Consider the following 27,087-nt stretch of genomic DNA (forward strand, 5'->3'; position numbering starts at 1 on the left):
GTGTCATATAGAAGAAAGGCTCCAGTTCAGTAGGACTAAAGACCAGATAATCAGGATTTTACCTTGAGAACTCCAAAACCCGCTTCTTGGTTCAGACCCCTGGCATCCAACAGGGCGAGGAGAGACACTGAAGTCAGTGTGATGTCATCATGATGTAATTATTCACCAAACAATAAATGTACTAACAGTCTGTTTTATTGAGAGGAGCAGAAGGACTGATGAACAGATCAGACACTTCAGGACCAACAGGAGCTTCATCCCTGTGATGATGCTGATCTGGTTGATTCAGTCCAGACAGGAAGCGTCAGGTTTTAGACTTTAGCCTTACACTGTTTTACTAATCAGGACATTTGTGATCGTCATCATCTTCATCATTAAAGTCAGCACATTTACAGAATAAAGTTAAAATATGAAACCGTAATTTTTTCCTGAATATTTAAAGTCCCACTTCAGACTCAGGTTTTCCCGGCGCTGTCGTCCACCTGGATGAGGTCTCAGTTGGTCCAGATCCAGATCTTTGTGGAGGTTCAGTCCAATAGAAAACATTTGTGTCACTTTATTAAAATATTGTTATTGAAGTTAAAAAAGAAGGCCATCCCAAACTGCAGCATGGAAAACACTTTGATCACAGGTTTGATCCCTGTCTGGGTTCCTCCAACAAGGCACTAACCCTGGCTGCTCAGAGGCCATGGGTTGGATTCCCAAGGGTCACTGCCGAGGTGCTGCTGAGCAAGGCACTGAAAGGTCAAAGTCCTCTTCATCTCTGTCATCCCCACCCCCACCCCTGAACCCAGGGTCCTACAGGGGAGGCGAGGTCTGGACCCTATGAGGAACTGCAGGCCGGACTGGAAGACCCAGAGGACCAGGACAACCACGAGTACCACGAGGAACAGGATGATGACCAGGAGGACCACGAAGACCACGAGGACCAGGATGATGACCAGGAGGACCACGAAGACCACGAGGACCAGCAGGTCTACAAAGGCACAGAATCCTGTCAGCATCACAGTTCATCAGCTGTCACAGAAGGGGGGTGGAGGGCATACCTGTTGGGAACTGCTGCAGGAGCAATGGCGCCGTGTGGTGGAGGTTTGGTGCTGGGGGTGTGTCCAGGGTGAGGAGGCAGATAAGGGTTGGAGGGTGTGGCCAATGGGCGGGGCTTCTTGGGCACCATCGGTTTGAGAGGAAGTGGAGACTGAAGAGGGAGATTATCACAACCATGTGTTAAATTAAAAGCATTCAGCTGCCCCTTCCTGTTGTTTACTACTGAGCTTTTATTGTGACAGGAAGTGCTGACTGTCACAGTAAAAGTGTGTGATGGAACTAGATGATTAGGTCTGATCAGGTATCAATTAATGCAGCCGGAAAGCAGGTGGATATTTGTACAGCTATGAACACCTGATCCAGTCAAACCTCTCCTGACACCACTTGATAGCAATTATCAATCATCAATAATCGTGTGATTCACGCTAGGAGCTACCAGCAGGCAGACGGTGTACCTGTCCAGGTGAGACGGGGTCGGGGGGGAGCGGCTTGGTGGGTGGAGCCGGTCGACTCACCAGCTGCTGGAGGGTTAGTGAGGAAGAGGAGGGTTAAGACTCAGACTCACAGGCAGTTATTGATGTCAACCTCTTTCTGTCCGCCCCCTTCATTCCCACAATGCACCACACTGGGGCAAGGTGAAGTGAAGAGAGCAAAGCAAAGGAGCTTCAGTGCTTCCTATCTCATCTCCTTCAGCAAGGAAACACTACACCTTCCTTCACAGGACTCCCATGATTCAATTTAAACTGACAGACTGACGTCATCACAACAATCAGAACAGCGCCACAGCTGTGTGAGTCTGAGCTCAGGTGTGTTGTGTTATGTTGGAGTTTGTCAGCGATTAAAGACACTGAGACACAAAGTAGATGAACAGATACACACTCTACACACACTGAGCAGCACACAGGCAGCGGTGGGAGGAAGCAGCAGAAATAAAAGAAGATGAAGATGTTGATCATCATCATCAGCTTCAACTTCTGCTGCTGACACACACTTAGTGTGTGTCTCAGAGCGATGAACTGCTTGTGTTTGACACTAATGACATAACACAACATTGATAACACATCCACACGCACACAGTCACACATCTGAATGGACGCTTTGTTCAGGTGAGGTTACCTGAGTGTAGGATTTTAGGGCGGGGTCGGGAGGGAGTGGCTTAGTGGGAGGAGCAGGTCTGTCATGAACCTGATAGGAGAGAAAACAGGAAGCAGAGGCAGAGTGACAGCTGATACATGCACTGCAGAGGAGCCTCTACCAGAGGTCAAAGGTCAAACAAGCAGCCGTGTTAATGTGAGTTAATGGCAGAAAGAGAGGGAAACACATTTGCAGCAGTGATGTCACTTCCTTATGATTTTCCTTTCACAATAAAACCAGGTTGACGAGGTCATGCTGACCTTCAAAATCATTTTTTCTGTTACCACTCTTGAGCTTCCAGTGTTTCCCCTACCATTATATTAGGGGGGTGCCCCGCTGAGATGAGGTCAAGTTAATTTAATATAATTTAATTTCCTATATAGTGCTAGATCACAGCAGACGTCATTTAAGGTTAATTTTCTTATAGAACATATCTATCGCTTTTGTTAAACAACATAGTAATTTATTAGTTATTTATTTTATCTAAGCGACAGAATGTCAATTCTGTCTCTTCAAGTCTGCACAGTTCTCTGTACTCTGTATCACACACGGCAGAGTTCCTCCTCTGTGTGCACGCACACAGCTGAGCAGACTCCAGCCAGCGAGTGTCGGAAAATATCACAAGAAAAGCAAAGCAAGGTAGCGCCAGGGGGAATATTTCCCTGGCTGATAATGGTAAGTAATTAAATACATACATTGCATCAATAAAAGATAGATAGGTAGATAGATAGATCATTGCCCATCTTGAATGATTTCTGTGAGGTTGGCGTCGTTGCTGCATTTGGAATACTCGGTCCACAAGCAGCTACACACAAAACTGAGGATACTGGTGGAGAAGTTTTGTTCCTGTGTCGGTTTTCGCACTGTCCTCAAAGAATGGAAATCTTTCAAGGAGCAAGTGGTCTCTGGTTAAGGTAACTTAAAATGTGTTTTCACATGACATTATCGAGAACACTATACTGTGTTGGCGATAGTATCTGAACTATGAGCCTGCTGGCTTCCATTGCCCAGTGGAAACTGTGAGAGGGACTTCTCAACCATGACAGGGTAATAAATACGATGCTATCACTTTTAAAGCCTAACAGTTAATGTGTTTGCAGGTCAAGACAAACATCCGCAACAGGCTGCAAAGGGACCATCTAGCAGCCTGCCTGCAGATCTCCATAAATGAGCCAGAAGTTTCAGACTGCCCATGTGAAGAGGCGCTGGAAGTCCAGGAAGCTGCACATGAAAGCAGTGACGAAAACTCATTGTCCAGTTCTATTGTATTATATATTGTTGTCATTAAAATATATTATGATTCCGATTCCTTTTTTCATGTTTTGATACAACCCCCCAAAGCTGCAATCCTAGTTACCTGGACACCGCCTCTGTGACATCACCAGGTTTCTAAAGCTCACAGTGAGGTGCTCCACCACCGCCTTTGTAGAAATGTCTGACTCCACCCCCTCCAAACCCAACTCATCCAAATATGGTCAAAGAGGTGTGCTAATTGTACCCATTGATCATAAACTTCTTGGTACTGTTATTTCCTCCTCTGGCCATCAGCACTACAGTTCCCATCATGCTTTCTGAGTTGGTCCTCTGGGGTCTGTTTGGCGTTTAGTCAAACTGATGAGCAGCTGTCAGATAACATTTGTGAGCAGTGTGCATCTGACCATCACAGACAGTTCTGACATCACACCATTCTCACTCTCTGATTGGTCACCTCTCTGTTCTTCAGAGTTTAGAGGGTGAAGGATGTCAATGGCCAATCTATCAACAATTGTTATTGGTTATGTATTTTTATAAACAGACAGGAAGTTGTTGACGCTCAGCTGTAGTTCTCTGTAGTACCTGGATCCACCAGTGGGCGGAGCTTCTTACTGTGATTGACAATTGAATGCTAAACACATGCAGCTCCATGCAACAGGCAGATTATAGTCATAGTTTATGATCTGATTTAGTCAACGAACCACCTTCTGATAGGGAATGTGGGGCCACGGTGGTACAGTGGTCACCACTGGGGTTTGAACCCTGAGTTGGAGGACTCTGTGAGATGTGGACATCAGGTTCACAGTCACCGTGATGGAAAGAACTGCGTCCATCACGGTGGACGTGTCAGAGGGGACAGGCTCCTCCCCCATGACCTTATAAGGATTTGTGTACCTCTTGAAATCATAACAAAGAGTTTTGTATGCAAAATAACTGTTTTGATTTGGTGCCTTAGAAATAAAATTTGATTGGATTTCATTGTTGACTTCAACAATCAAGCTTCACTGTCAGAATTAGCCAGGTTGCCATGGTTACCTCTTTGCTGGGTGGAGTCAATGGGATGCCAGGCTGCGTGTTCAGTTGGTATCGCAGAGGTCGAACCTGCTCACCGTTACTGCCATCAACCCGCTCCATCGCTGGCGTCCTGGACCAGAAAAAGAAATTCGGTCTCACAGCAACAATTAAAAAAAAAAAAAAAAATGTTTCAAAGGGGCAGGCCAAGTACGCAACAAACACAAGCCCCTCCCACAGAGAGGTCCCGCTACACTAACAACCTAACAAGGTCGATGTGATGCCAAAAGTGAGGAAGGAGGCTTTTCCCGCCTTCAGCAGAATGTGTGAATGTGAACAGAGCCATACTTAAAGCTGCACTGTCATTACCCAGAAGCCTCTCTGTCAGACCAGGAGGACACGCAGTCTGGATCAGAGCAGCTTTAAGTCCTGACCTGTGGGTTTGATCCAGACTCTACAGGGACCGACTACAAACCAGGACCCAGCAGGTCTCAGCTGGACACAGTGGGTCCAACAGTACCTGCAGGCGTGGGCGTGGTCAAACTCCCATATCTCACAGTGAGCCACACTGCATTATGGGTAAGAAAACACATCATTCTCAGACTGAAGAGTTTCTGAGTCAACAACACGTTTTGGTTGAATTAAATCAATAAAACTTTATTAGCTGATTATTATTTCCTATTGTTTACCGATGACAAAACAAAAGAATCTCACACACATACACACAGTTGTGTTACCGGTTGTGTTGTCGAGCTTTGTTAAACGGGCTGTTTGGTCCCAAACAGAAGAGACTCCGTCGGAAACGAGGGAAGCGAAGAACAAGGAAGAGGAGGACTACTGGCAGGATGAAGAGGAAGATGACGAGCAGAGCAACTCGAACGGGGTCAGACTCTAAACACACACACACAGACACACACAGAGGGACAGTGTTACCAGGGGTCACCCAGGGTCAGATCGGCCACGGGTCAGTCGGTCCTCAGGACCTCACCTTCTTCAGCTCGGGTCGGGCCGCTGTCCACGCTGCCCCCAAGACCTGAAGACCTGCAGTCAGGAGGAGCCCAGCCTGCATCACAGTGACACCGCTGATTACTGTTACACACCTGCAACACACAACACACACTGTCACCACACTGGGTCAGCAACATTCCCCTGTTCACCTTTACCTTCATGATGTTCTGCAGTTGTGTATTTCTATTGTTGTGTAATTGGGAAGTTATAGACATCACTATTACAAGTTTTCAACAAAACACTACACAATACAACATAAAGGAATGATGATGGCACACGATGGTGTACTTCACTCACCCCGTGACCGTTGCACTTCCTGCGACATTCGTCAACACCGAACACGGACACGTCCTGGCACTTCTGGTTCAAGCAGGCCTGCAGCACAAAACAACATACAATGACACAGGACCCCCACTTACAGGCTGACAGTCCTGCAGTGCCGCCGTCTGACCTTTCTGTGGCCGCAGGCGGTGCCCTGGGCCACGGTGGCGGGATCGGACACGTCGTCTCCCAGGTGGAAGAAGGTTCCCCTGCAGACCAGGTCGCTCCGGTTGAAACTGACCGTGGTGGTCAGGATCTCTGCGTTGGTGCCCAGCAGGGGGCGCTCCCTCCCCCCCTGACACTGGATCCTCCCACAGTGAACGTCCCTGCAGCACCAAGACCACAGAAGGAAAGAGGAGGCGGAGCTTCCTATTGGAAGAACTCTGCAGTGCATACTGTGCAGTTTGGTGTGTACAGGGTGTACTCACGAGTGTGCACAGGGGATGTAGGAGCCGTTGATCAGCTGACCACAGTTTCCATATTTGTTTCCTTGTTTGTTGACTGATGAGAAACAAACAGCTGGAGCAGATGTGGAGTCTGAGGATGACACCAGAGACGGGTCAAACTGGTCTCAGTAAACCGGCTTCAGGCCAGAATTGGTTTCGGGTCTGTGTTAACTGACTGCGAATTAACTGGTCCAAACTGGTTTAGGTTCAGGAGGGCCTAAACTGACCAGTACGAAGTGGTTGTGTTTCATATAAACTGGTTTTAGCGTCTACTGATGCATCATGGGTAGACTAGGTTAGCCTCAGGTGGCTAACATTAGCAGTGCTAACACCATCAGTTTCCTGTTGTTGTGTCTTACTGGGTCCCCACAGCATCTGGCACTGAGCATTCATGCTGGCGCAGACGCCTCCGTAGCAGTAGGAGGCGCCGTCCTCACAGGACTCTCCGTTCTGCAGGAAGACATTAGGGGGGCAGTGGGGAGAGGAGCCGGTGCAGAACTCAGGGAGGTCACATTCTCCGAGTGGCTCACGGCACACTGAGCCCGCCGTCCGCAACTGGGTGAGAGGAGGGGGGGTGGGGGGTGGTACTGGTTAGAGGAGGTTTGATTTTGATGATGATGAAGGTCCAGTTTCAGTTTTACCTTACAGTCCTGGCAGCAGATTCCATCAGAAGAACACTGAGCTCCAGGGACCAGCTGACAGGTGGAGGCATTACAGCAGGGGTCATCACACTCCTGACCAATCAGAGCACAGCAACACATTAACAGGAAGAAGATCAGGGCGAGTAGGCAGACAGGTGAGCAGGTAGACAGGTAGGCACCTCCAACAGGCCGCAGTCACACTCCTCCCCAGTCTCCACGTACAGGTTACCACAGCGTGGCCCCCCCAGCAGACGGTCCGGCTGTGGCACGTTGAACAGACACATCCCACCGCCGTGCAGCAGGCTGACAGACAGGTCTGCGGCGCTACAGCTGCTGAACTGCTGACCTGGCATGAACCTGAGGTAGACCACCACAAAGATCCTGGTCTGAAGTGGTCAGTCTTTGTATTTTCAGTCGTTTCAAAGAGACCAGGTAGTGATCTTCAAGAACCCGGTTTTAGAGAGACAGCGGGACACAGAGGAAGGTTATAGGATCTGGTACTGACCCAGTTGATGGCTCCATGATGCAGCCTCCGAGCCGTGGTTCAGTCTGGCAGGAGCAGCTGCGTTCGGCCGTGTCGTGGCTCATCCCCAGATTATGACCCAGCTCATGTGCGACAGTGGAGGCCACACCCAAAACGCTGACCAGGTGATCCTGAGACAGACAGGTTTTCTAAATCCTTCATCTGGTTTTAGATTCAGAACCAGGTCAGGTCCAGCTACCTTGGTGATGGGGACACTCACCACATTGACACCCCCGGACCGGTCTCTGGAGCACATGGAGGACTGAGACGCCATCCCCACTGTGGTGCCGTCAAAAGCTCCGCCCCTGCGAGACACACAGGATTATTGCCCTAACCCAATCAGACTTCTATTCTGGTAACTTTTCCTGTCCTACATGATGAGCTGGGCGTTGTCATGGCGAAGGCGCGGCAGCAGCTCTCTGTTCCTCCACTCCAGGAAGTTGTTGAGGGTGTCGGTCGGACTCTTCTCCACACGGATCTTATCCCGATCGCTCCAGATCTCCAGCCCAGTCAGCGCCACTCGCACATTCAGCGGACGGTAGAACTGTTGAGAGACGGGCCGGTCAGCACAGCTCTGAGGTTATAGCGGATTTACAGTGACAGGGAGGTCAAAGGTCAAAGGTCTCACCCAGTCCACCTGGTTGGCCACATCTAGCATGCGGTAGATGATGGTCTTGTTGTTCTTCTGGTAGTTCAGGAACTGTGAAGAGACACAGCAACCATCAGTGATGGTAGTTTTTTCTATTTAGAGTTCATGATTTGATCTCTGTCACTGTTTCTGCAGCCAAACACCAAAATAAAAGTGATTATTAAAGTATAATAAACAAGATTCTAGTTCTGAGTCAACTGTAGGACCAGCAGGGGTGACATACATGGCTCTGTGTGTTTTCTACGAATTTGATGTCAGTAAAACACACACAATATAAAGCCAACAAACATAAAATGCATGACAACAAAAGTGTTTTAACAAATTTCTGAGGATCCTCACACACACACTGACCTCCTGGTGGTCGACCACCAGCACCAGCTCGATGTATTTGGTCTCAGACAAGATGTCTCTCTTCCTCTGCAGAAGAAAAAAACAGGACCATTAGGAGCAGCTAACGGCTAACTGTTCACCCTTAGCTGCTAAGGCAGGGGGTCTCACCCTGTGTGTGTGTGAGGGGCTGTGGAGGCGGGGGGCAGCTGTGTGGGAGACCCCACAGCCTCCAGCATTGTCCTTTTGAGGGTGGGTGGAGAACAGTAGGTGGACTCCTTCTTCTTCATCAGCTCCTCCTCCTCCACTTCCTCCGCTTCCCCCTCCCCCCACCTCCCCCTGGTCGAGGTGCTGATGATGGTGGCCGGTGTCCTGCGGCTGCAGCTCAAAGCTCAGGGTGGCGTTGATGGCGACGATGCCTCTGCAGGAGGAAGCACAGTCAGTGGATGATGAGAGGCATGTGCCTTGGAGTCATCACCTGCGTGGTCCCCAGAGGATAAACAGGCTGCTTCTTTTCTATACAGATGTTCCTGAATGCATCAAGTGACTCCACAGGCAGAGAAACGTTTCTCTGCTTCCCCATATATCACAGTCACATCACAACTAGACTGGGCCAATCAGGGCCCACATGTACCTGACAGGACTGAGTCTCCAGCTGGACCTCCTGACCCTGAAAACCACCAACTGGACCTTGACCTGGTCACCTCATGTAAACTGATTCATAAACCTTGTAATCCTCCTGCTGCCTCCACCCTCTGTGCTGCAGGGGTCAGAGGTCACAAATGCTGATCCGGATCAGCTGGACCTGTAGGAGGACTCACGTTTTGTGCTGAGAACAGCCAAGAAACACAAAGATCCAAAACACTACAAATCCTGGACTCTGGACAAACCAGATTGAAGGCTTTTAGGTTTAAGGAGATTTTTTTGTTTCAGTCCACGTGGTCTCTGGCAGATTCTGGACTCAGCAGGTCTCATTATCAGGTTAGTGAATGCTGACTCAGAACTGCTCGTTGAAATGATTAGTTCGAATCCTTGAAGTCACTGAGTCTTCAACTTCAACTAAGCTCCGTCAGCTTCAGACTGTTATTCACTTTTTATGTGTTTTTTCAGACAGAGCGTCCAAAAATAGCCTCAAGAAATCTCGAACTTGTTTTGTGGCTGAAAATGTCACGGAGCAGTTGGATGAAATGTTTTCTTCCCGCAGCTTCCCCCTCTTTTCTTCTCTGACTCAGAGGCTGATTTTTCTGTGCAAAAGAAAAAACCCTGATCTTGATGAAGTTTGTCTTTATCTGATGATGAATTCTGCTCATTGTCATTAAAATCTCAGACCAACTTCTCCTCATTCTGAGCTCAGAGCTCCATCTGATTAAATGGATCTACTGTGGCCTGAGAGGTCCAAAAGAGGCAGCACAAAGAACTGTTGGATACTGACCTGAGTCCAAAACAGGTACTCAGAGCCACTCTGGATCGAGGGAACCCTCGGACACTGCCGTGATAATAACAATGAGTCTGCAAACACAACAAAGGCACATCTGTCACAACAAGCACACACTGAGGGCGCAAACACGGTGCTGCCTTCACTGACTTACCACAGGATCAGTGTTCACAGACACTCCGGTGCCATTAGGCAGGTAGTAGAAGACGCTGGGTGGTTTGGGCAGGAGGTCACTGCAGAGAGACCAGATGAGATGAGATGAGATCAGACCCTTCAGAACAGGGGTGAGCTTTTCAGTACGTGTTGTGGTTAACAGCCGTCCTTTAATTGGACTCACTGGTTTTTCTCCAGGTCCAGCAGGAGGAGTCGTCCTCCAACCTCCATTCCACACTGCAGCTGGTCTGGGTGTCCATACTGGAACACACAGGAAACACAAAATACACATGAAGACACATGAAGATCAGAAATCAGAAATCCATGTGACTCTAACCAGCTGGTAAGTGTAAGACAACACACTGACATTCAACCACTTCAGTGAGTATTAGAAAACACACATTTTTGTCCCTGTGCGTCCATGTTCCTGATTCTGTCTTTTTTTTTTTTTGTTCCTTTAGGAAGTGGGTGGGTCCAAGGACATCCGTAAACCAATCAGCATGTTTTCCTGCCTCTTAAAGCAGCTGCTCTTTGAAGAGGAGTCACTTCCTGTCCGACACCTCCGCGCTTTCTCCATTCAGATCCGCAGGTAGACGAGGTGTGTGTGTGTGTGTGTGAGGACTATGAAGTGGTTCTGGTCTTGCTATAGACCCTTTGGGTGGAGTCTCCCTTCAGAAGCAGCAGTTCCCCTCCTAGGCGTGTTTGTTTTCTCCACCCTCTGTACTTTGTGCCAGGTGGGGTCGAATCATTGTGCAGCAGGATGGGGGGGGTTGTTTGGTGACTCTTGTTCAGGTCTTTCAGGGGGTTCTGTAACCAGAACCATACATGAAGTCCAGACACCTGGCCCTCACTCTTTCGGAGGGGGTTAGTCTGAGGTTGTCTAGTTCCACCCCCTCCAGGTATCTGACCTGATCAGCTGACCGTCCTGTCACATGGATAGTTTCGGCAGAGGGAAATAGGTCAGGGACTCAAACTACCAACCCTTCAGTTGAACGCCCAGTCAGATTCTTCTAAACAAGACAAACCCAATTTCTGTGTTTCTCTGTTCTCTCTCTCTCTCATTCTCTCTCACCATCTGTTGCTCACTGTTCTGCCATAAGCTCTCTCTCTCCAGTGAGATCATGTCTCTCGTCCCATCTAATGATGTCACAGCACGTGGGCGGGGAAGGAAGAGGGGGAGGATGAGGATGGGCGGGAACAGAGCTGATGAAGGTTTGGATGGTGATGTCACATTTTCTGTTGTGAAATTTTGGACCTGAACACAACCAGACCTGTTCCAGACTGGTGACCATGGTGATGCTCCTGATCCACAAAGAGGCCTCATGAGACCCAGAACTGTCCTGATCCTTCACCATCTGTTATTGTTTAGAGAGCCGGTCTAATGTGGTCCCAACAGCTGGACAGTGTTAACTTTCACTACAATCTCGACACCCTGACCAAGAGTCACAGTGCGTTCGATCGTTAAACTGACCACACCTTCACTCCGTCACTTTCTCCTCTACTCTTGGCTTCCTCTCGTCTGGGTGGGGTCAGGGGACTTCTACAGGAAATTATCTCAGAGCTTCTGTCAGCTGCACAGGAAGTGCCCCCCCCCATCTAAATGTTCCTGCAGGAAGCTCCTGGAGAAAAGTGTCAGCGCTCCAACTTCCTTCCTCTCGCTTGTTATACTGAACATCAGACCAGGAGGAAACAGGTCCTGGTCCTCCTGGTCCCCACCAGACTGTTCCACTTCAGACCCATTAGGCCCGTTAGGGGTCAGGAGGACTGGACCCACCACAGACACCGAGGACTCTACAAAATGTCAGTCAGACAGAAACCTTCATACGACACAATCAGACCTTCAGCATCCCAGCTGGGTGCAGCTGTGGGATCAGAGCTGGTGGTCTTCATCTGGCCCTGATCTATTAAACCGGACCAAGACCCCGGTCCACGTCAACAGATTCACTGGGACTTCTGAAACATCCTGAGCTGCACAAGTACTGTGTAATCTTCAATGTCCCTACTAAACCGGACATGGTCAATCTGCCCACTGCAGACAGGAAGGGGCTAGATCATCTGATCAATAAACATCAATGAACAACCAATAAACCATCAACAAACCAGAAAAGACCCTTTTGATTTAAAAACAGTCATTTTGTCTGGAGGGAAACAGAACTACAACTGAGCCTCTGACACAGTCAGGTAACCATGGGAACAGCTGGCCGGTTATTTTCTTAACTGAGAAAAGGAAGGGTGTGTTTGTGTCCCACCCGTCCCAAACATCCAGACTGGGACCAGGACCAGAACAGAAACACACCCAGTACAGACCCACCAAAAAGCAGGTAGTGAGAGTAGGACACAGGTTGTCTCTCACCTGTAAAGCTTCAGCGAGACTCCGCCTCTGTCCGTCCACAATGGCGAAGGGGCGGATCTTCTCCAGCAGGCGGCGCCGTCCGTCCACACCTGAGGACACACAGGGGACAACCTGGAGGACTTGGAGCTACAAGGTGACTCACCTGGTGTGATGTCACGCTACAGGAAGACTCTTCAGGCTCCCTGATTGGGGGTTTCAATCACTTAAACACACGTAGCCACGCCCCCTAACAAACACTCCCTTATGGTGCAGCCGTAACTACAGCACTTCCTGTCATCAAAGTAAAAGTACTTCCTGTAGGTAGTTTCAGAGTAAAAGAGCTCTCTGTGACATCTCTGACACTCAGATTAAATAAAGGTTTCCAATCTGGGGGTCCGGCCCCTCCGGAGGTCACCGGTGAACCCGTGGGGTCGGAGCGGGACTGAACCGGATTCACTTTGACACAATCGTGTTAAGTTTAGAAAGAAGACTTCGGAGGACTCAGTGATTATCGATTATTGATCATCTACAAATATGTACCATACAACTGATCCAGGGTCACTGAGTGTTCTCAGAACGGGCTCCGGTACCTGTCCCGGTCCCGTCCGCCTCTTCGTCCTGCGGTGCGTTCAGGGACCTGGCGGCGGTGAAGGCAGCACGGCCACAGACCAGCAGCAGGAGGAACGTCGCTCCTGCTGCGGTCATCGTCTCTGCGGGGCCCGGGCTGCTCCCGTTACCTCCCGGTGGGGACCTTCGGGAGGCTCCGGAACTCCATGGTCTGCCCGGGACAGTGACCGATCCACGGTCTTTGGTCAACTAGTCCCCCGGTCTTCGAACCCCGGTCTCCGGTCTCCGGTCTCCGGTCCCCTGGTCCGGCCAAAACTGTTTGAGTTCCGTAAAGTCCTGATAGAATCGAGCTGAGTCGGTCCGATCAGCTGATTACCGGCGGACACACCGGCTCTCCGTCTTTATACCGGGATAACGGAGGGGCCGTCGAGCTACATTAAGCTAACCTGAGCTACCGAAAAGACCGGAAACACTGGGATACAGCCTTCAAAATAAATGCCTTCATGTTGTTAATTTTCATTCAAGTCGACTAATGAAGAAAATCCCATTTATGTCACATCAGACTTCATTAATGACGGCAACGTTCACGCACACAACCAAAAACTTTTGTTGGAACAAATATAAAAACACTTTGGCCATCAGCCACAAGAGTCACAGAAAACAGAGAAAAGTTGAATCCATCCTGTTATCCAACAGTACTCCTGTTCCACTTTCCCCTCAGAGTTATTGAGAAAGCAGATTTTCATGTGAAATGTGAGTAGAATAGAATAGAGTATAATAGAGTAGGACATTAAACTGATATGGTGAGATCGAGACCGATAGAGTCAAATTACGGAATATAATAAACTTTGGATAACAAGATATTCAACCTGTCTATTTTGATAAGATGTCACTAAAATGTGGCTTGTCTATTATTTTGAAACCACACAGAAGCACCATTTGCACAACTGTGGCTCTTGACAGGGTGTCAGAGGTGGTGACACACACCCAGAGGGTGTTTCCCCTTCCTGTCAGACAGAGTCCAGTTTATTAGGAACAGCATGTCAGTCCGGTTTGTCCACCAGTCCTGAGTCTGGTTCACCTGTGTGATCTCTGTAGAGTCCTGTTGTGTTGTTGTATGTGTGTTATTGTTGTGCTCCTCTGATGTAAACTGATCCTGTTTAAGGATCAGATTAAATCCGAATGAAGCGAAAGCTGCACGTGCTGCTGGATCAGCTGGTTACATAATTTATGTCTTATCTGATCTCACATACACACAGTGACTTAACTGTGATTAAAGCTGTGGACCCTGGGCAACATGGGGGACAATTCTCAACCAGGACCAGGTCCAGATGAGGATTTAAAGACTACAGCTATACCTGTGGGTTAATTTCAGACAACTGTATTTATCCTCAACAGGTCATTCATTATCAGATCTCCCACCTGCATACAAACAATCAGGAGAGAAAAAATTAAGAGACATCAGAAAACATAGGGAAACTGTCATTTGAGAATCAGCTGTTCATTCAAAATGTTTTATTGACAGCCAGGATGAAGGTTTGTCTGGTCCTTGTCCTCATCCCTCTGTCTAACCCTGGTCGTAGAATGTCTCCTCTGGGTCAGACTCTTCCTGTCTCTGAGAACCATGAAGGCAATGCCCACACCTGCTCAGAGACTGAAGTACCTACACAGATACAGAGATTTCATCTTTATTTAAACATCAGATAAAAACTTAAATACTTCAATAGCCTGAACAAAAAGTCAGAGCCGAGAAGAAAAATAGGAAGACATTCATCAGTACATTGAAACCAATTATTGGAAGGCCAACATTTGTCTCTGTAAATCTATTAAACTGGGAAATTAACATTGTGAACCAATAAATAACATGAAAACGCAAACAGGCCAAGCAGCATCAACAGAACATCAATAGTGATGCAGATCTGATAAAATAGTAAACTGAGATTTCATTTTTCACAATTCAAACATCTGATTATTAAGTATAAATATTAAGTGTCTCATATTTACCTGGGCCACATAAGACTGATCTTCCTGTCAATACACAAAGGACACAAAAGTCAGGAGAACATAGACCAACAACAAAAACAAGTCACGTCTCATTGGACGTTCCTATTGGCTCCGATGGGTGATGTCACAGCAATCAGAGGCCTAGCTGTCAAAGTCTCCGGGTCAGTCCTGTATGTTTCTGAGTTTATGGTGTTGACAGAATAAAGACAATCAGATTAATTTAGAGCTGATTTTTCATCGTTACTGCTCCGAAGAATAAGCAGACTTCCTGAGCAGATAAAGATAGAAACTCCAGATCAGTTCTAGAATGACCCAAACACACGAGAGGAACTTTCTGTGTTGAAGAGGGACTCACCGTCCTCTTCCTCCCTCGCTGCTTCTCCTCCATGGTAGAGATCCGTCTCTGGATCTTCAGGTTGTAGAGGAACAGGATTCTCTTCCTTTCCCTCTGTGACACAAACATCATGAACTACATGTTTGTTGCTCTTGAACAGAACCCAGCCTAGGTGGGTTCTTGGACTTTGGATCAGATCTATGGGTTATGGTCTTGTTAGAGAGCAGGGGGCTCACATGTGGACTTCACAGGACATCAAAAGTCAGATATATGACATCAGCAGGTAGCTCCTGGTAAAATATGAACGAGCTCTCTAATTTATATATAAAAAGTGTTGATGTCTCTCTCACTCTATCTCTGTCTCTGTGACTCAGTGTCTCTCAACCACAGCTTGGCTGTTCTAAGACTCTTACATTAATCTGTTCTTAGATCAGATTTACTGAGTTTAAACTGTGAGAGAGAACATGTCTGTTTGTATTGATGGGATTGAGCTGCTTTATTAGAAAAGAAGAGGAAATGACATCATATTGTAGCATGCATTCAAAATAAACAAATTTAACAAACACTGGTCAACATCTGAGAGCAGATCAGACAGACATTGATAGGACAGATGTTGATCAGGTCCTGATCACAATCCAGTCAGATACAGAATCATGAAGACCAGCTTTAGTCTCCTGAGCTTCTTTATTGTGAACAATAGTAAATGATGTCCTCACATGTTTTTATTTTGGATGAACTGTCCCTTAAAGTCCTCATATATATATATATATATATATATATATATATATATATATATATATATATATATATATATATATATATATATATATATATGTGTGTGTGTGTGTGTGTGTGTGTGTGTGTGTGTGTGTGTGTGTGTGTGTGTGTGTGTACCTCAGGGTGGTAGAAGGCGGCGATGACCCGGCGGAGGCGGTTGGTGTAAACCTGAAGGCAGCCGAAGAGCACCACCACCAGGACACAGCACACACAGCTCACATAGACAGCTGCTGGGAGCGAGGAGGGGGGGGACACACAGGCTGGGGGCAGTTAAAAAAAAAAACAAAAAAACAGGTTGAGTCATTATATTAGATCAATTAGTATAAAAAAATTCTAATTAATGAAATAAAAAGGAAAATAAATATGACTATATCAATGAAACAATTAATAATCAAATCTTGGAATTAGCAATAAAATTCAAGTTATTCATGTCAAAATAATTTTTATTAATGTCTGTGAACTTCGACCTCTGACCTACCCTGGTTGTCAGTGTGGATGTGGAGGTCAGATGAGCTGTTGAAGGCTGAGATAGTCTTCCTCAGGAGGCGGGCCATCATGGATGCCCCGCCCACTCTGATGTCCACCTTATGGCTGCCTGCACAGAGGACTTCATTACACACAAACCCTCTGGGTTGACATCAGTCAGGGTCATTTATTTTCACACACACTGATTGATATCATTATTGATGGATTGGTGACATAAGTTGTACACTTGTCATACATGAACAACATTGAATGATTTATGGCGAGTGTTTTTGTGTGTGTGTTTACTGGTCAGGTTGAACTGGGTGAAGCTGTGTCTGCTCACGATGTCCAAAATGTGGAACACAGAGAAGTCGACCGTCAGGAGAATGACACACAACAGAGACAATGACAACACCTGAAACACACTTGACATCTTACACACACACACACACACACACACACACACACTTTATTTTATTTTCATTGTGTGATATTTGGACTGAGGACCTAAGTGAAAATACCTGCATCTCAAGAAGTCTAAGTTCAAAATAAAATGAAAACTTATGAATTAAAACAATTATCATATAAAATCCTGAATTCATGACAAGCAATCAATACCAGTTATTGATCAGTTTTAATCACTCGAACTCAGAGGGGCTTGATCAGAAGAAACAGACACATCAACAGGGACACTTGGACTCACCACTTGTTTGAACTCGACTGGATGAATCTTCAGGCTCCATGGGTCGATTAGCTTCTTCCTCTCTGAGCGTCTCAGTGGCATCAGAGTGCACTGTCCCTGAACACACCACAGGAGAATACATCGGGAGATCAAACTGGGACTTAGTTCAACTTGGTGTGAAGCACTGAAGACAAAGATGATGATGATACCACTCTTCTCCTGTGAGCGTCGATCTGTCTGAAATAGGTGGTGATGTAGATGTTGTCGAACCAAATGTCCCTCCTGTAATGTCTCAGGTAACCAAATGCCCTGAGGATGAGGAGGAGGAGGATCGTGTGTTATGTATGTGACATGCGTCACTTGACCCCACGCCCCTCCTGTGTCCCCCCTCACTGGCTGAAGATGGACAGGAAGCTGAGGGACAGCAGCAGCTCCAAGACGTCCAGCAGCTGGTCCATGTTCCTCCTCAGACTCTGCAGAGATCGTCTGACAGACTCACTGATCTCCTGTTCTGTCAGAGCTCCGCCCACCACCGCCTGTTGCTGCTCCTGTAGGATGTCAGAGGTCACAGATCAGTTACTACAGGACAACTCGCTGCCAGCCAAAGGTCACAGAGGCGTCGTGGAGCTCAGACCTGCAGGACGAACTTGGTGCTGAATTCTCTGGACAACAAGCCGATGGACAGATTCAACCTATCAAACAGCTGACCAAAGTTTCCCTCCACTGGAATCTGCTCCCTGCACCAAGGAGTCATCACTGTGAGGTGTGTGTGTGTGTGTGTGTGTGGGGGGGGGGGGGTTATTCTTGCAATTAAGCTTCCTGACATTAAAGTAAAAGTTGAGTCCATCACAGGTGACCTCTGACCTCTCATGACGTGACACAGGAAATGGAACTTCATGGAGACACACAGGATGTGGTTGATGATGGGGACAGGTATTACCTTCATACACTCCGCCCACCTTTGTCTGAACCAATCAGAGCAGCGCTGCACACCCTCATCCACCACACCTGGAGGACATACAGAGACCAGCTGGTGAAGAACCAGGTCCTGGAGTCCAGGAGAAACAGGAGCTAAAGGAGGCAGCAGTGAAGAGCTGGGATCGTCAGGACTGAACCACAAACCTGAGTGCTGCTCCTCCAAAGCCCCATACTGAATGTAATGTCTGACTCACTGTCGCACTGCATCATGGTCTTTGTAGTGAACTGCTGCTGCGTGCTGTTGCCCGACTCTTTGTGCTGAGGTCTGAACCGTTCGTATCCATACTGCAGGACTACTTCATCTCTGATGCTCTGAAACTTCCTGCTGACATCCAGAGCCTCCGCCTCCAGCTCTACTTCCCCATCCTCAACAGGAAACAGGAAACGGCCCCACCCCCTGGTGATCAGACACTGACCATTCAGCCCTGGTCATATTTCGCTGTTAGCAGTTAGCTGTCTGTGTGTTTCACCATGAGCTCCTGAGTGATGCGTAGAAACGGTGTGATGGCATCTCGCCATAGCAGCTTGCTGTGATGAACCTGCAGGTCCAAGTTACAGCTGAGGGACAATGCCGCTGTCTCCACGTTCCTCTGAATGTTAGAGACCGGTCCTATGAGGAAATCATGATACAGAGAAGGCGCATCACAACATCACTATGATTCACCACAACTCAACATAGACACACATGGTCTACAGCAGGGACATCCTCCTCTGTCCCCCAAAACACCCTCATCAAGTTCTGCAGAGTTCTGATAACATCACACTCCTCTGGATCAGGTGTGTGGAGGACAGAGGACTTGAGGACTTGTCTCCAGGACCAGCAGGGTCCAGCTGTTTTACAGACAGCACCCAACTCATGTGCAGTCGGTTCAACAATAATCAGACAGTTGCCTGCTGTCCTCTATCTTTACCAGCAGGTGTCCCCAGTAAGACAGGTTCTTCTGAGGATTGTCCAGCTAGATTTATACACAGTATTATGAGAGATATTTATCAGCTGACAAGCAGGAAGTTTGGTGCTTAAGGAGATAAAAGCAGGAAGTGGCATCATCAGGTGAACCCATCAGATCCCAGACCGGTGCAGTATTCTAAGGACCGATCTGGTTCCAGTCTACCTTTGACATATTGACCGCCCCAGCTAATTTCGAGGGAATTTCATTGTTTATGTGCGTTTACCTCTGTAGAGCACAGAGAGGATAAACAACATCATGTATGCTCTGCCGCGGGAGCCGACCATGCTGGGAAACATCAGAAGAACTGAACACCTGAGGGATGAGGACAATGCCCCACCCATGACACACACACCTGGAATACACACACACACACACAAATGTCAGTCAGATGCCATAAATATGTGTTGATTGAATGTTTCCTTCTACTCACCAACAAACACACATCCTGCTGCCAGCTTCAGGTCAAAGGTCAGAGGGAGACTGTTAGCGACACCCAAGAAAAGGACTGAAGGACGGACAGAGGACGAGGCAATGAGAAATGTCCATTTTACATGAAAGAACAGGACAGAACACATCACATTTAAATAATTACTTATGAAATAAAGAAAATGAAACAATAAACAAAAAAATGAGTAAAACTAACTCTAATAAATAAAAATGATAAATATAAAGTGTGAAACAACAAATGTTTAAAAGGTAGCCTTAAAAATAGAACTAAAAACATATTAAAAAGTATTAAAATAGACATGCATAACTGAGTAACCATACTTCTATATTTCTTTGTAATAATAAATCAAATAAATAAATATGTAAATTCAAATTTAATTAAGGGTTAAAAATTACACAAAATAAAAAGGAAATCCTTTCACATTAAAATAAAAGAAAAAGTTAATTAATCATACACAGACAGGATGTTACCTGAGCCCATCAACAATCCATTCAGCGCTCTGACCAGGTGAGACACCAAGGAGTCTGATTGGCTGAAGAGGAGCCGGTGCAGGTAGCGGGGCAGGTAGGTCTGACTGAAGGTCTCCAGAGCTGAAAGTGACAAACGTCCGGTTAACCTGAAGCCCCCCAGGTGAGTCTACACACAACGGCGATAGTTTGTCAATTAGCCGTTAGCTCCGACAGGTGAACCTACTGCTGTGAGGGGCCTTCATCACGTGACTTCCTGGCGTCGGGTGACGTGGCAGCTTCTGGAAGTTTAATGTCGTTGTGACTTTTTTGTCTCCAGGTGACAGGAAACACTTCACCTGGACAGGAAGCTGAGGACTGCGGACAGGAGCAGGGACCTGATGAAGGCTGACGTCACAGTCCTGGTGGAAGGAGGCGAGGCCAGACACAGCATCAGAGGCGTCCTGAGCAGGTATCTGTCCACAGGTGACACACGGAGCTAACTGATGCTAACTGATGCTAGCCAGCTCTTGAGGCTTAAACGTTAACTCGGTGACGTAATGAGCCGTTGCCCGGGAATATGCTGTATTAACGTTCAGTCGCAACGCGCCACTGTGGTTGCTAAGCAACCGTGACACCAGGGAATTTCTTTTTCGACCGCAGTGTCGACGCCAGACTCTCCGGTGCCGCCATGTTGTTCTCATCAACGGTGATATGTCAGCCCGTTAGACATGGACGTTTTTAATTAACTCTACATATCCAGAGGTTCGACTTGTAGGACCTGGACACACCTGAGGAAAGTTTGCCTGCGCACTGATTTATGTCAGCCAATCAGAGGTGGTGGGAGGGGCTTCGTGTTATACCATTTTAACAGATTAACAAATGTTACTGCGATTGCACCTAAACTAAAATTTTTAGATATTAGTTGACTAAATCTTCCACAAATTCTGTCAGATTGAAATCATTTTGGTATTTCGTTGACTAAAACTAGAAAAAAATTTATTTCAGTTGAATAAAATATGACTAAAACAAAAGAGCATTTTTGTCAAAATAATCAATATCTCCTGTCCAAAATTAACATGGTATCACAGACAAAGTCACTATGTGAGACGCACAACACAACAAACAGACGTCTTCATCAGGACCAGACTCACCTTCGAGGCAGCCAGGAGGAGCTGATGCTCTTGAGTTTCCAGGAGAGCTGGAGGTCTGTCCAGGATGGAGGAAAAACAGATTGAATGTATAGATATTCTTTTGTTATTTTGAAAACAAATCTTTTGATCTTAGCATTTTTCACTAAAACACTGAATTTTTCTATGAAACTTGAGTGTTTTTAAAAAGGTAGAAAGAAAAAAAGACAGGTGAGCTAGCAAGTTAGCCTCTGTATCCGTCCAAAAATTTGCCTTTGCTGCAGACTTTGTCAGTTGTCGACGCAATTAGCAGTTAGCCGGCTTCTTTTGCCTGACCGCCTATGTTTACATTTTAAATGAGTCATAGTTTAGCGCGAAACTTTAGCACATGCGCAGATACCTTCTCCAGCTCCAGTCCGACTGTCCAATAAACATGCAGCCACAGATTGACTTTCAGTCGTATTATCTGGGTGTGTTAGTCCAACTATTATAAACTGGACTTCAGTCGAGCTAACGTGTTTACATGTACTGAAAAAGTCCAGTTTTGGTTGAACTAAAGCAATAATTCAGTTTTTTTAGGTGTCATGTAAATGTGCCAACTGGTTTAAAGTAGTTGACCAGCTGCTTCTTCTCTGATCACACCCACCAGTTCTGCTTTCATCATATAGATAATTGATTGACCGTTGACGGTTTGACTGATGGCAGATCTTGCAGTGTAACTTCTGGAAAATGAAACATCTCTGTCCGTATCTGTGGCAGAACGTTGCAGCTTTCTATGCTGGAGCTCTGACCATATCCCTCCACAGGTCAGCAGAACGCTCTCGCATCAGCACCTGGAAGAGGATTAAAGGTCATCTTTTGGAGGCAGGATGGAGCCTCATGGCGTTCTTCTCTGGGCTGGTGTTGGCTTCTGTGTATGGAGCCACGGCTCTGTTCCTGCAGAAACAGCCCCTGTGGTTCTGCGTCTACACCACTCTCGCCATGGCTCTGATAGTGGCTTTCAGTATGGGCCTGTCCACTGGTGTCCGGACAATCGTCATGGTGATGCTCCCCTCACTCTGCTCAGGTAAAGCCATCTGTCATTGTCTGTGTGTGAGTGTGCTTTAAAAGCGTGTGTGGCCTATCAATAATCATCATTTCCTTCTTTGACTGTGTTTCAAGCCCACGGCAGGACTTCCTCCTCTTCCTGTTTGTCACCATGTTGTTGTCTGGCCCACTCACCAACACCTTAGAAAACGCAGAGCGAGCAGCTGCCAGTCTGCTGTGTGGTGCTGAGCTGGCAGCCAATCAGACGCAAGAACTGATGCAGAGAGCAGCCATGCCCCTCTTCTGTAAGATCCACCCACAGTGCACGACAAGACACTGCTGCTACTGCACTACAGTGTGTGTGTGTGTGTGTGTGTGTGTGTGTGTGTGTGTGTGTGTGTGTGTGTGTGTGTGTGTGTGTGTGTGTGTCTGTGTGTGCGTGCAGCTGCATTGGACAAATTCACACAGATCAGTAGTGATGCTCGCGCCGTCGCAGGAAGAGTCCACAACTTCATCAGAGCTCTAACTGACAGCGTCCAACATGTCGGTGAGATCAGACTAGTTTCAATCCTACAGTGATGATGTAACCCTGATGACATCATCACTTGTACCCCAAACTAACATCCAATTGGATTTCTCCTTCATCTTCCAAATGATTCCATAAAATAAAGACCAGGTTCAGTTCAGCAGGATCATCTTCACTAATGAACTTCACATTAGGAGACTTGACACAGTCAGTGTTATTACTATCACTTGAACGAACCACAGAATCATCAAATGAGCAGTCAGATTTTGGAAGGTGTTTGGCTCTTGTCCTTATATGGAGTTAATGTGAGTCACCTGACATCTGCCTTCAACTCAGGGAACTATAGTCTCAGTGAAATATCTCAGACCAGATGACCAGCTCAAAGATGGCTGACGGCAGCTGGCTGCCTGAGCATTCTCATCTCTGACCTCTGATCTACAGCTCGCACTCTGAGGAACGTCCTCCACTTCCTGGTTGACATCGGGGATGCTTGTAATGCCAAACTGGGCTCCCCGTACAGGAAGTGCCGGTTGGTGTTCACTGAGGCTCGGGCCGACTGTTCTGACCTGCTTGGGGAAGACTTCAACTTCCTGTGTGACATCATGAACGGCTTCCTGCCGCTCTGTAACATTGCTCGTGGTGCGTTCACTGACCTTGGTGACCTTATGTTTTCGCACAATCTGCTGTTTTAAAATGTTATTGAGGTGAATAATTAATGAATTAGCTTTGTTTCCTTGAATTAATTTTTTTCAATGTGACTTCCTTCGGCTTCGTTCGGCTCTAGTTGGCGAGTTCTTCTGCATCATTCCCTCCTACATCGCTAACCTACTGAAAAAACATCTGGCAGCTCGTAAGTTGTTCATCATGGTCATCCTCCTCGGTTGAAGGGGCGGGGTTCACCTGGAGTATCTCATCACGTCTCTGCTCAGCCACCATCGCAGCGTTTGAGCGAATGAAGCGCGAGTTTGAATTCAACATCACAACATCTGTGACCTTTGACCTGGAGGCCAACAGCAGCCGGTCCCTGCAGCAGGTGTCTCAGGACATCATGGAGGACGTGTCCTCAGACCTGGAGCTGGTTCAGACCCTCAGTGAGATGCTGAAGTATGGAGGACTCGTGCTGCTTAGTTGCTCCCTCCTGAGGTCAAAGGCACACACTGAGACACACACACACACACACACACACTCAGACACACACTGAGACCCCGTTCCTGTTTGTGTGTGTAGGGCAGTGCAGTACAGACTCAGGTATCTCCGTGAGCTCGACTTCGACAACGTATACATCACATCTCAATTTAAAGCGCTTGACCAACAGGTGGCCTCAGGGGGTGGGGCCCCAGTCCTGCCAATCACTCGAAAAGAAGCCAAGACCTACATCACACCACGTCAGTCCACCTCTCTCTCCCTGTTCATTGTGAATCTCGCTCTCTCTCTCTCTCTCTGTCTGGTTTGTGTTTATTGTTCTTTCACAAAGTTGTCGTAGTTTGACTTTTACTGTAGTTGGATGTAGTTTGTCAGTGGGTGGTCTGCCCGTGGAGGCGGCCAGCTTGTGCCTCTATTTGTCTCTGTGTTCTCTTTCTGAACTGTTTGCAGTGTCGCTCCACCTGTCGAGCTGTGAGCGGAGGGTGGTGATGGTGGGCGTGGTCTCGGTCCTCAGACACCTGGTGACTGGGGGTCTGCTGGTGATGCTGGACTTCCTGGTGTTTTGGATGCTGGATCAGGTCCACCACCAGGTCACGGGTGACGTTGTGGCCCGGGGTGAGATTAGACGTCAGCCTGTAAATATGAATGATGGTGGTTTTAAAAAGGCGGGTAACCATGGAAACCACTGTGTCCCAGCAGCTCCAGTCATCATGGGAGTGCAGGTCAATGGATCTGGATTTGCCTCAGACATCTACAGAGACCTGGTGTCTTCATTTAACTTCTTACAGGGAGGGAACATAACAGTGATCAGCAGGAAGTGTCTGCTGGAGCCATCAGAGCCAAACTACAACTCCTGTTTCATCCTGGGTGAGTAACCAGTCAATCAATGGACGATGGTCTCAGGTCTGGGAAAGCACTTCCTGTCTTCAGGACCCTGATCCACAGATCCAGACCAGATGTCTTATACCTCTGGTTCCTGTTCCAGGATTCCTGCTCGGTCTGGCTCTGCTGGTCTCCGTGATTGGAGGACTCATCCAACGCTTCAGACGACTGGTCTGTGCTGAATATCACCCAGAGAGGGAGCTGGTACGATACAGACGAGACAGACAGAGACAGAGACAAATCTGAACACACTGAGACCTGAACCAGGAACCTTCTGAGGTCTCTGGGGATTACATTCTCAGTTTGTTGTTCAGGAAAGGATTCACTTCCTCCGAGAGCAGATCCTGGACCAGAGGAGGACGGAGGGGGAGGCCCTGAGGAGGTCTGCAGTCCGGATCCAAGCTGACCAAGAAAGAGGAGTGAGGGGGCGGGGTCTCCTTCAGACCCTCGTACTGTGGTACAAACATGGACCTTTAACATCTGTACACATCTGGACCAATCAGTAAGTCACTGACTCTGTGTGTGTGCGTGTGTGTGCGTGTGTCAGGTTACCTGGAGGAGCTCACCTGTCTTACCTGCTCGGTGTGTCACCATCAGTCACCTGTCTGGCCTGTGAAGAGATGATGACATCAGAGTACGACGTGGTCACCTGTGACATCCCCCAATGTTCAAGTAAGCATCGCCATCACCTCAGTGTGTGTGTGTGTGTGTGCGCAGTGTTTCCCCTAGGATTGCAGTCTTGGTGAGGGGGGGTCGTCGTCAAACAAAAAACATGAAAAAATTCATCAGAATCATAATATATTTTAATGACAATAATGTATATATAATACATTATCAATCGTATCTAACTATTTATTTGATAATTAATTTATCTATCCATCTATTTATCTTTTATTTATGTAATGTATGTATTTAATTACTTACCAATATCAGTCTTGTACAGCCAGGCGGAATATTTCCCTTCTGAGCCCGACATGCGGTGGTGAGCAGACTTTTGCTGCAAGTCGGGGGAGGGTGTGTAGAACTGTTGCTGCTTGGACCCGGAGCAGGAGAGAAGCGCCCTGTGAGCGTTAAAAAAACACTGATATTTTGCTTTGCTTTTCTTGTGATATTTTCCGACACTCGCTGGCTGGAGTCTGCTCAGCTGTGTGCGTGCACACAGAGGAGGAACTCTGCCGTGTGTGATACAGAGTACAGAGAACTGTGCAGACTTGAAGAGACAGAATTGACATTCTGTCGCTTAGATAAAATAAATAACTAATAAATTACTATGTTGTTTAACAAAGTTAAATTAACCTTAAATGACGTCTGCTGTGATCTAGCACTATATAGGAAATTAAATTATATTAAATTAACTTGACCTTCTCAGCGGGGCACCCCCCTAATATAATGGTAGGGGAAACACTGGTGTGTACTGAGGGTGTGTGTGTGTGTGTGTGTACTGAGTGTGTGTCCTAACATTATGACTCAGCTGTCAGATAAACAAACTGAAAACTGTAATGTTTTCCTCTCAGGCCAGTTCAGTTAACCCTTTCAGAGACTCAGACTCTGGACTAGGCCTGGTGTTGGAGGAGGATCAGGAGGATCAGGGACTGCAGCTGGTAGTTTGTGTTCCCTGCAGGTTGAACCACGAGGTCACTTCTTGCTCCTGGCTATTGACAAAGTTTATTCAAAAACAAAACAGACACAATGCAAACTGTCAAGTCTCAGAGAGAAGGCATAGCCTTCAAAACAAAAGGGGAACTTAGAATATAACTTTGGGCTGGCAGTGTTTGGTGTATTTCCCCACAGGAAATGTTGATCTTCTGCTCCATGATTTTCAGGTTTCTATGGCTGGACTCATGAAGCGTCCTCTCTGATTTCCTGTCTGTTTCTGCTTTCCATCAGTCCTTCCAGCTCCTCAGTTTTATGAGCTGCTTCCTTGCTCTGTTTCAGGCCTGTACTGCCGCCCATGTTTTCACAGTCTGGGAACACATGTGTCTTCTGCGTGCCATCTTTGACCTCCCAGGAAGACTGCGAGGAGGCGGAGCTGTGAGTCACTGTTGGAACATCACAGGGTTCATATGATGCCTGTTTCTATGGGAACCACATATAATGAAGTGCAGGTCTCTATCAGATTTGGGGTTTATAATCGACAGAAGAGTAGAGCAGGTCTGGGCTAAAAACCTTCTGCTCCTCCTACAAAGACACCAGCAGCCAATCACAGTCCACGGTCTGTTGATTGAGGCCAGACTCAGGCGACGTCCTGTGACGGACAGTCCCACATCACAATTTCCTCAATCTGATTACGTTCCCCTGTCAGACAGTTATGGGACCGTCTCCTACTTCCAGTGGTCAGCGGCAACCTCAGAGCTGACAGTAAAAATGTTCAGTATCACTGAGTTGTGTTTAGAAGCTACTTACCTGAAGTGCTGACTCATTTAAAAAGTGCTGACTCAGTCCTCTGAAATG

The 27,087-nt window shown here is 47.2% G+C and overlaps 3 protein-coding genes across 8 annotated transcripts; 1 reads left to right on the forward strand and 2 right to left on the reverse strand.

Moving 5' to 3' along the window:
* Positions 1-183: 183 nt before the first annotated feature.
* On the reverse strand, positions 184-13,301 carry adam15 (ADAM metallopeptidase domain 15). 6 transcript variants are annotated; one of them, XM_029503341.1, is made up of 24 exons: positions 12,869-13,301; positions 12,300-12,388; positions 10,131-10,207; positions 9,948-10,026; positions 9,791-9,867; positions 8,530-8,779; positions 8,383-8,448; positions 8,011-8,082; positions 7,757-7,926; positions 7,603-7,687; positions 7,365-7,513; positions 7,039-7,216; positions 6,860-6,952; positions 6,578-6,773; positions 6,201-6,309; positions 5,903-6,098; positions 5,749-5,826; positions 5,432-5,543; positions 5,181-5,334; positions 4,468-4,576; positions 2,161-2,229; positions 1,500-1,562; positions 1,047-1,195; positions 184-976 (listed from the first exon to the last, which is right to left on the reverse strand). In XM_029503341.1, the coding sequence occupies exons 1-24, from the start codon at positions 12,981-12,983 to the stop codon at positions 799-801; spliced, it is 2,913 nt and encodes a 970-aa protein (XP_029359201.1). In that variant the 5' UTR covers positions 12,984-13,301; the 3' UTR covers positions 184-798. The 6 variants fall into 6 exon arrangements, with proteins under 6 accessions (XP_029359201.1, XP_029359200.1, XP_029359205.1 ...); XM_029503340.1 differs by having other exon boundaries at positions 1,500-1,565; XM_029503345.1 differs by having other exon boundaries at positions 1,500-1,565; positions 12,819-12,955.
* Positions 13,302-14,372: 1,071 nt separating this feature from the next.
* Positions 14,373-20,195, reverse strand: LOC115044714 (E3 ubiquitin-protein ligase DCST1-like). Its single transcript, XM_029503880.1, has 17 exons — positions 20,177-20,195; positions 19,954-20,073; positions 19,466-19,540; positions 19,259-19,387; positions 18,556-18,695; positions 18,280-18,451; positions 17,972-18,115; positions 17,742-17,863; positions 17,501-17,655; positions 17,317-17,416; positions 17,129-17,224; positions 16,732-16,858; positions 16,439-16,555; positions 16,078-16,220; positions 15,205-15,297; positions 14,850-14,873; positions 14,373-14,508 (listed from the first exon to the last, which is right to left on the reverse strand). Exons 1-17 carry the CDS (start codon positions 20,193-20,195, stop codon positions 14,413-14,415), a joined length of 1,872 nt encoding a protein of 623 aa, XP_029359740.1. The 3' UTR covers positions 14,373-14,412.
* An 87-nt stretch (positions 20,196-20,282) lies between these two features.
* Positions 20,283-26,671, forward strand: LOC115044715 (DC-STAMP domain-containing protein 2-like). Its single transcript, XM_029503881.1, is given in 15 exon segments — positions 20,283-20,401; positions 21,866-22,130; positions 22,231-22,390; positions 22,531-22,632; positions 23,053-23,250; positions 23,396-23,461; positions 23,541-23,754; positions 23,839-23,996; positions 24,205-24,369; positions 24,454-24,621; positions 24,740-24,840; positions 24,951-25,093; positions 25,184-25,308; positions 26,572-26,598; positions 26,601-26,671. Coding segments are annotated over 15 exon segments (2,034 nt in total). The 5' UTR covers positions 20,283-20,330.
* The last annotated feature ends 416 nt before the right edge of the window (positions 26,672-27,087 follow it).

The sequence above is a fragment of the Echeneis naucrates genome, chromosome 6, assembly GCF_900963305.1.
Source record: "Echeneis naucrates chromosome 6, fEcheNa1.1, whole genome shotgun sequence".
Taxonomy (NCBI): domain Eukaryota; kingdom Metazoa; phylum Chordata; class Actinopteri; order Carangiformes; family Echeneidae; genus Echeneis; species Echeneis naucrates.